Below are 9,071 nucleotides of genomic sequence, written 5' to 3'. Positions count from 1 at the left end.
AAATCGAATTGGGATTCTAGTTTGGCGTACAAAAAATTGGAAATGCAGCATTAATTGGATGTGAAAGCAGCTTTAAATGGGGCGTTTGAAGAATTTTAAACCATCTTACGATTTAGGTTCAACATTGTGCATCTTAGTGTCGTGAATTTAGATAGATAATTCCAAGCGTTTGCACAATATCTTCAACAGAAATTACATAATTTTATTACAAAAAATACAAGTATTTAGTTCCCACGCCTTCTAGAAGTTCGAGGATTTTCCGCTTATGGCGCTGCTGTCGCTTCTGGGCAAGCAACCCTCTGAATGTGTAAACTCCCATCTGCGGCACCGGTCATGTGCCGCTCGGAGCGGAGGAGGGGGGGAGGGTTTCACACCGCAATTTGTAAACTTATCTTGCTTTGACATCTGGTTTATGTTTTGTCCGCGCAAAGACCTTGGAAACTCAGGGAAGTGCATTCATTCCTTCAGTGGGTGGCTACTTTCAAAATACAAGACAGACAGTCTTGCAAGTCGAGGAAGTGAATCGCCATCACTTAGTTTACACAAATTACGTCGGTTTACAAGTCTGATCCAAAACAAGAAAGCCAGTTACTTCGTTGACTTACTCTGTGATGCTCTCCGATTTTTTTTTACATATCTAGGTTATGCATCATAATGGGAATTGAAGAAAATGTAGGATGGAAGAGAGTGGTTCAGAGATTCCCATTTTCGCGTTTTGACTTTTTTTTACCTAATACAATTATATTACTTATACTAAATCTTTTGCGGCGAGGTGAGACCCAAGAACTGATTTATTTTAATTTATTGAAGCTCAAAGTAAATAATAGAATAAAAATTTAAATTAACATTCATCATCTTATTATTATTATGATCATCATGCGTATTATTATTATTATTATGAAACGTATAAAGCGCAAAATTTAATAGGACGACAATGCTCTGTGTGAGTTTGGTGTGAAGTAACAACATTTTAATAAATTTAATTCCAAACCATGAATTTCATCTGAAATTATTGCTCCCCGATCGCATAGTGGTAACGTCATCACCTTGTAATCACGAGTTCCCATGTTAGGGTCCCACTTTAAACTGTAGGTCCAATCCCAATTAGCCTATCTGTGCATAACATAGGACTTAATACAAAAATTAATGTAATATTATGTAAAAATTGACAATTTTGACTGACGTGTCGGCGTTAAATGAACCTAAAAATTAAAAGACAAATTATACAAAAATAACAGAAAATTTACGAAGGGGAAAATTTAAGTTACTGGTTTGAAGATGTAGAGGCTGGGGAAAATGAGACAGGAGACACTTTCCTGGAATCCCCTTCAATTTGAACAGTGACTTGACATTGGTAACATTAACTAAGGAAGCATTCATTCATTAACTGACATTCGAGCCTATTGGACTTATGACTTGGCGGTGCATCACAGTCAGAAATCTGGTGAAATCTTAATATTTAGTTTCAAGTGGGATCCAAACCACTCCTTCGGGAGCGGCGTTCCTTCACCGGCTATTGAACCCGGGGCCCTCTGATTACAAGTAGGCCCTCCTTGGTAATGGTGCATAATATTTGAATACAATTGAATTGTATTCCTTTTCCAGCAGTTTAGCGAGTAAAATTTTAAAATTTCGTTTACACTCGAAACTAGGGCGACTTTTTTTTTTTTCGCCTCATTTGAGCTGGAATGAGACTTGGGAGAGTCTAGAACTTGTAATACAGAAAACTCGATTTTATTTATAACTCTTTTATCTCTCTCTATGTGTGTAAAACCATAGTATCTTTTTCACGATTAGGTCTTGTTCCATTTTCCCTCCTGCGTTCTTTGCTCTCTCTCCCTGGCTCTTCAGATATAGAGCATCCTTCATTTCTTGCCCTTCTCTTTCTCTCTCTCCCTCCACTTGCTCGTTCTCTATTTCGTTTTCTACCTTTTGTTTCTGTTTCTCATTCTCTCTTTCTATAGATTTCTCTGTATGCCTCTCTTTTTGTTTCTCTTCCTTCCTTTATCTCTTTATCGTTCTGTACTGTTTCTTTTCTTTGTTCCTTTTCTCACTCCATCGTGAGAAATGTTTATCTTCATTTCTCTCAATCCACCCCTCCCTCTGTTATTATACAACTAGTCTGTTTTGGTTGGTTTTCCACTTCCTTTTCCTCTCTTTCAGTCTGTTTTGCCTCTTTATTTCCACTGGAGGCACATGGCACAGTGGTTCGGATCCCACTTTAAACTGTAGGTCCACTCCCGATTAGCCTTTCTGTGCATAAAGTTGACATAAAACCACAAATCAATCAATCTTTATTTTCATTTTCATTCTCTATCATTTGGTTTTTAAGCATCACGCTCCAGCCTGCTTTAGCCTTCCCCCGTCCCTAGGGGTGTCGTCCTCCACTGGTACCTATTTATTTGAGAATGAGTGAACCCCAGAGCCGTTTTATGCAGAGAGAAGGCCGCAAAAATCCGACCTTACAAAACACGCCCAGGAATCTAATCTTAGTCTCCTGCAGGCCAGTGAGACGCCCAGCCGACTTTACAAAGGGAAAACTTCCCTGTTATTGTCCTTCAATACTTTCTTTTTTTCAAATCAACTTTAATCTCTATTTTCTCATTCCAAAAAGAATACTTTCGGAGAATTAGAGATTAGAAAAAGGAATTCACCTTGGCTTTTCTGTCACTTTTGAGGCGAGGACTATTTAGGGGAGGGAGATCCAGAGGGCACTGGCATGCATACGCAGAGGGGGTGCTGAAGGATCTACAGCCCCCCCCCCCGAAATTTTTAGAAAATAAAATATTCAAATGAAGGTAGTAATAAAGTCGAAAAAACTCAAAATGTCCCCCAATAACAATTTTTGTGTTTGAATTACTTTTAAAACGAAGGTTTAAAATTTTGAGCTCATACCAAATGAAAATAAAACACCAACACTGAAATTGATTTACGGCAATGTATTCTATCATTTAACCAAATATTTAATCTCCCTCTGTTCAGTAAAGGTTAGATTCATGGCACGGAACCCGCATTCACATTCAGTTGTAGATATTGGTACAATTTCAATTGAATTCACATAATACTTGAGTGAGGTGAAAATGTGTTTTGGCTGACATGACATGTTTCCTGACATGTTTCCATAAAACACACGTTCTTAATCATCTAAATGCCATGTGTGTGCATTTAATAGGACTATATTAAAAAATAAACCTGTCTTCAAAGCGGCCATTCATACTGTGCAACGAAGATTGAAAACAATGCTTTCAAACGTATGGTTTTCCTAGATCGGGGACCACCTCGACTTATTTTTATAAAACACAACAAAATACTACAGATCTCAACAAGCTCTCGAAGAAGATTAAATGACCAAGCAACTCAACATACGTCAGATACACCGCCCAGTTTTAGTGTTCGATACAAGAATACTTGTGAATCACCAGAAGTCTGAAAAAATACCGAATACATGGCATTTAAAAGAGACAGTCAGGGGTGCCAATTTTAAAAAAAAAACACTGGGTGGGCTCAAAAATTTGAATTCACAAATCACATAAATTATTGGGTGGACTCGGGTCCCACAGACCCGTATAAATTGGTGTCACTGTACACAGTCACCATAAATTGCATAACGAGAATTTTTTGTATGTAGCTATGGTGTGGTAAACTTAAATGAATCCAAATGGAAAACCATAAGTACGATATAGTTTACAAGTGGGTTGAAAATAATGATCCCAGGTTGAGATGTGTCACTCATAACTAGAAATTTGATGTTTCAAAACAAGACGGGAGGCAGAGGCGTGGCGTGCATGTAGCCGCTGTTACCGCAGGTTGTTTTAAGTCCACTTTATGCACAGGAAGGCTAATCGAGACTGGACCTACAGTTTAAAGTGGGATCCGAACCACTGTGCCATGTGCCTACAACGGGTATCGAACAGACTAATATTGAGTAATAGAGATCCCGAGTTCGGCGGTTATGTACAGAATGGTATTTTAAAGGGAAGGGGAAGTCCTCCATCTACTTGCTAACATTTGGTTATTTTGGGAGACTATATATGTACAATTTATAATATATCGATGCTTCAAGAGTAGTTGCCGGAAATTTTGCAAATACCTCACTCTTTACGTGCATCTATCCATTTTGGACACTTATCAATATCACCAACTATTAGAGCACAGCCAATCATAATTGTGAACTGATAGCAAAACGTTTGTTTGTTAAACTTGTTTTAAGACCAATTATATTCACAGAAAGGCAAATCGGGACTGGACGTATAGTTTAAAGTGGGATCCGAGCCACTCAGTGGCGTAGCGCAGATGTTTGGGCCCACCTGCAAGTAAAATATTGAGGGGCCCCCTTAGTGCCAAAAAAAAATATGATGCCAGAGTGGGACGGAAGTACAATAGTTAGCTGCCCTCCCACCTTCGTTGTACAAGAAATTAACTTTTACCTCAAATATTATGCCTTCCCATTTTTTTATTATCGACTTATATCACTGTAGTACTTTCTTGAAACTAAATCAGGATGGGCTGAATCTCTGAAAAATAACTGGAAGAAGAATCTGGAAATATTTTCTCTACTTCAACGCAGCGACACAGCCAGGAATCACTTTTGGAGGAGGGGGAAGCTTCCCGCTGCCAAATATTTTGTTCGTGATGCTTTGTATTTTTGCTTGAAATATTTTTTATGAAGTTACATATATTACACAGATATTAAAAAATACTGTTTTGGTGGAATTGTAAAAAAATAGTAAACATTTCTCTTTTGGACTTTGAGGTGAATGTGCATTCAGCCCGTAAGTCATCCCCTGGTTCCTCCAGGCCAAGATTCAACGTAAGAGTCGCTTACATTAGCCTTCTAATACTGAGTGAGTAGCCCTAATATACTCAAGCAACAAACTTATCCTTCAGTAATGGGGGTTGAACCGGACATCTAGATTGTCGGTAGTAACCTATCGCAAGGTAAATTTCCATCTGCTACGAAGAAATAACTGCGGACTCTAGTCTTTGAGTGATAGATAATAAAGCTGCGAAGGAACTCTATTCACTGAAAATTTATCACTCAATGAAATGTAGCTTCGAAGGACTGAGCCCATCCCAAAATAAAAGAAGGTTGCCACAGGTTAGTAGACCTCAACATCATTATTCATAATTTTAACGCTGCCATTCTTTTTTCGATAGACCAGTGATCATACTTTCTTAAAGACTTTTTCATGAAACAAGAACCTTTTTATTAATAGACCATCAGTGCTCGAATTTGCATAATCATTCTCCTTCATCTACTTCATTATCTTCAAGTTGCTCCACACAAGGATCCTTCCTTCTATCCCCAACGCGAACAAGGAAATTTGCAGCTAGGAATTTTCCCTTCGAACACTGCAGATAAAAAAATCCTAACACATTAGAAAATAAGAACTAGTTCGACAGAAATGTCCACAAAATGCCAAATTGTAAGAAATATGAACTTACAAAATTACACAAAATAATGGTCACATTCAACTCATAAGTTGTATACCCTGCGTGGCAGAGGATGGAATAATGGTCTTTACAGCAAAGGGATAATTTACTATGGGTCCCACCTTTAACTGAGGTTTTCAGCCCCTTTGAAGTAAAACGTAACAAGCGTATTTCAATATGAAAAGAATTGGGCCCCTCCTTGAAAATATTTGGTGGGAAGTTACATTTTAAATATCACGTGTAAAACTAAAAGGTTACGCATTAACTATTTTGATGTTTGTTGTAAAATAAGGATCGACTGGTTGAGCAACTGAATATTTCTACTGGATTCCTAACTGTAGACAATTGACACGCTACACTGCGTGTACGACAAACTGCGTAGATACAAAGGTATGAGATGAGGGATATTTTCCTATCGATTGACATCTGCGAGCAAGTAAGTTAATTCTGCATTTCGGAGGGAGACCCATATGACAAGTTACCGGGGCCCCTCTGGCTGAGATAATACGTCACTGCTTGTTATCGCAGATGTCGTATATGATGTTACTGGGAACCAGATTTCTGTTTCGTAAATCTATTTTTTTTATAAGCGACACTATCTGTGGAATTTCTGCGATTATATAAAAAAAATCAAGAGCACATTGTGGGGCCCCTACACCTCGCCCCTTCGTATTTTACTACATAATCCATGTTAGTTGGCCATTTTACTGTAACGAAATGAATGTACCGACGGAAACAAAAAGAAACATGCAGCTTCACAGTGCATAGGCTGGTGATCTCAAAGGACGATGTGTAAGCTTTTTTTCAAATAAGGAAAGGAAAACAGTTATTCTTCAGGGTTCCGGAACATCTGTCAATGGCCAGTGGGTACGACCATTCCATTCTCCCCCTCCTTGCAAGATCGTAAAAGCAGCGAGGTAACGATGGTAAGAATATGGGAGGCTTTGTGGCTGGGAAGAAGGAGAATTTCTTGAAAGCGACGTCAGCGCCTCCCTCGTGTTCCCTTGGTACTGTTGTTAGAACGGAACTAACGACACCCTGGAAATTTGGTTTTCTTTCAACATCCAGCCGAGGCTTAACTAGAGAAACTCAAAACTGTTATTTATGGTACTGGGAGAAGTAAATTATGTTTGCACGTTTAGTCATCAACACTGTATTAAATTAATAAAAATCCACCTTAGCATGGAAATACAAGGTGACAAGAAATAACCCGTACAAAGTTTGGCGTATCCTGCCAAGAATGTAGTGTACCGTAGCCAAATAATTGTTGTGTTATTGGATTCTCCATAGTCTTTTGTAACTGTACTTGTTGTTTCGGCTTCATAACGATTACAGTCTTTGTGTTTCAGAGTGTCAACCAAACGCAGTGCAATTTTTTAACTGTGGCGTCAGGGAAAGCGTCAATGTGAAATTGTTCGTTTGCTGGGTGTTTCAAAAATGACAGTCTCAGACGCAGTTCGGCAATTCAAGGAGCTCGGCCATGAAGGCGACCATCCCGGAAGAGGAAGAAAGCCTACCGTCAACAACGTCCCAGAACCGCAAGATCATCAAAAAGCGAGTTCAGCGAAATCCGAGGGTCACCATGAGAAAAGTCGCCCGTGAGATCGGGATCAACCGCGAATCGGTGCGGCAAATGGCGAAAAAGAACCTCAACCTCAAGGCGTACAAGCTCCAAAAAGTTCAGCTTCACATGGACGAAATCAAGCGCCTGCGACTCAAAAGATGCCGCCCTCTGAAGTGCCGGGCCGCAGGCCAGCAATGGGAGCGCATTCTTTTCACAGACGAGAAGCTGTTCACCGTGGAGCAGGCGCACAACCACCAAAACAACAGGACCTGGTCTGCAGGGGCTCCCGGTACCTCAGCCATCGTCCAACACCGCCAAAATCCGCAGTCGGTCATGGTGTGGGGCGGAATTTGCGCAAGCGGCAAGACGACCCTGGTTTTCGTGGATCAAGGGGTCAAAAGCAACCAAGAAGTGTACCGCCGCAACATTCTCGAGAACGTTGTCCTTCCGTGGGCCCAGCAGCACTTCGGCGATACACAATGGACATTCCAGCAAGTATCCGCTCCGGCCCACAGGGCGAAAATGACGCAAGCGTGGTGCAGAACCCATTTTCCGGACTTCATCGCATCGACGGAATGGCCGCCCTACTCGCTGGACCTCAACCCAATGGACTACAGTCTGTGGTCAATTTTCGAGGCCAGGGTATGTGCTAAATGCCACCACAGTTTGGAGTCGCTGAAGCAATTGCTGCGTCATGAGTGGAACCGATTGTCGCCCGAGGACCTGCGGCCCATTGCCCAAAATTTCAAAGCCCGTTTGGACCTCTGTATCGCCGCCCAGGGAGGCCACTTCGAAACCAGTTGAACATCTTGTTCCTAAGGTCCCATGTCATTGTTCTTCAGTGTTGTTTTGCTCAATTGTTTCGGTTTAATAACTTTATGATCACAAACATTAGTACGGGTTATTTCTTGTCACCCGATAGTAATGCGTCATTTTAACACTTTGCTGAAAATACTCGCACAACTTGAATTCATGAAATCAGCATTGATGAATTTTTGGTGCATCAATTAACACGGTTAAACATGTAATATTGGTTTCTCTTAAATGATCCTGTCTGATCTTCTCAATTGAAGCATATCAAGGAACAGCAGCTGATAAAAGTACCATTTGATGCATTTTTGTGTGTATTTTGATGCAAAATACAAAAAATTCATCATTAGCAGTTTATGCATTTTAATATGTTATTAAACATATTTGTGTCAATTGGTACATTATGGGATCCGTGTTTAGCTTGAGATCAGTGTTTGGGAAGTTAACTTCTTAAAAAGTAGAATAGAATGGAATGTAATTTATATTCAAGTATGAGCCTTTACAGCTGTGCATACCATACAAGGATGAAAAAGTTTAGTACAATTTCCCTACACCCTTCCTCCTCTCAGTCTGCTTCCTCATTCACAGTGCTTGGGAGTTCACAAACACCGTCTTTCATTTCCATTCTTTCACTACACTTGCACTGTTACCTGAGTGATTCCTAAATTTTCTCAGATTTATTTATTTATTTATTTAGTAGTCTCCCTCTTTCACACATTTTCGCTATCCCCACTGAGCTTCTTTGCTCTCTTTGCCCAGACATAGTGTAGGAAAGTTCCCAGATTCCTTATTTACGCCTCCTCCCCTCTCGGTCTCTCCCTCCTAATAACGGTTGTCATTATATTCTCAATGTTAGCTTCATTTATTTCCCTGATATAATTTTGTCCTGCTCCACTGTTTCTTTGCACTGGGGAAGAATGTGAAATTTCGTCTCGTCTTCAGCGCATAACGGGCATTCTAAGCTTCCGTCCTCCCGTTTTAGGTTAACTTGTGTCCATCCCCGCACTCTGAACCAGTCCAATCCTGACCTTTCTTTTGCCACACACAAATCCACGTAGTTCCTCCTTCCCCATTCTCGATCCGTATCCACTATTTTCGCTGATGTTAACGATATTTTTGCGCCGCATTCTGCCAAAATTTTCTGTATGTTAATGTCTTCCAGTCTGGCACGTATGGCCCCTAGCATCTGCACATCAATTCTCCCCTCTTCCCACACCCATCCCAGACGTGTACCGTATAATTCCGTCTTTACCTTTGCTACCCA

The 9,071-nt window shown here is 40.4% G+C and overlaps 1 protein-coding gene across 1 annotated transcript; it reads left to right on the top strand.

Moving 5' to 3' along the window:
* Window positions 1–6,913: 6,913 nt before the first annotated feature.
* LOC146003020 (uncharacterized) lies at window positions 6,914–7,801 on the top strand. Its single transcript, XM_083141180.1, has one exon. It carries the CDS (start codon window positions 6,914–6,916, stop codon window positions 7,799–7,801), a length of 888 nt encoding a protein of 295 aa, XP_082997306.1.
* Window positions 7,802–9,071: the final 1,270 nt, after the last annotated feature.

This window comes from Lepisma saccharinum, chromosome 19, assembly GCF_977018435.1.
Source record: "Lepisma saccharinum chromosome 19, izLepSacc3.1, whole genome shotgun sequence".
NCBI classification, from domain to species: Eukaryota; Metazoa; Arthropoda; class Insecta; order Zygentoma; family Lepismatidae; genus Lepisma; species Lepisma saccharinum.
The sequence above is the reverse complement of the archived record's forward strand: the minus strand, read 5'-3'. Positions and strand labels throughout refer to the sequence as shown.

What these genes read in the sequence shown, in the direction of transcription:
- LOC146003020 (XM_083141180.1), top strand. Translation starts at nt 6,914, where the DNA reads ATGAAGGCGACCATCCCGGAAGAGGAAGAAAGCCTACCGTCAACAACG.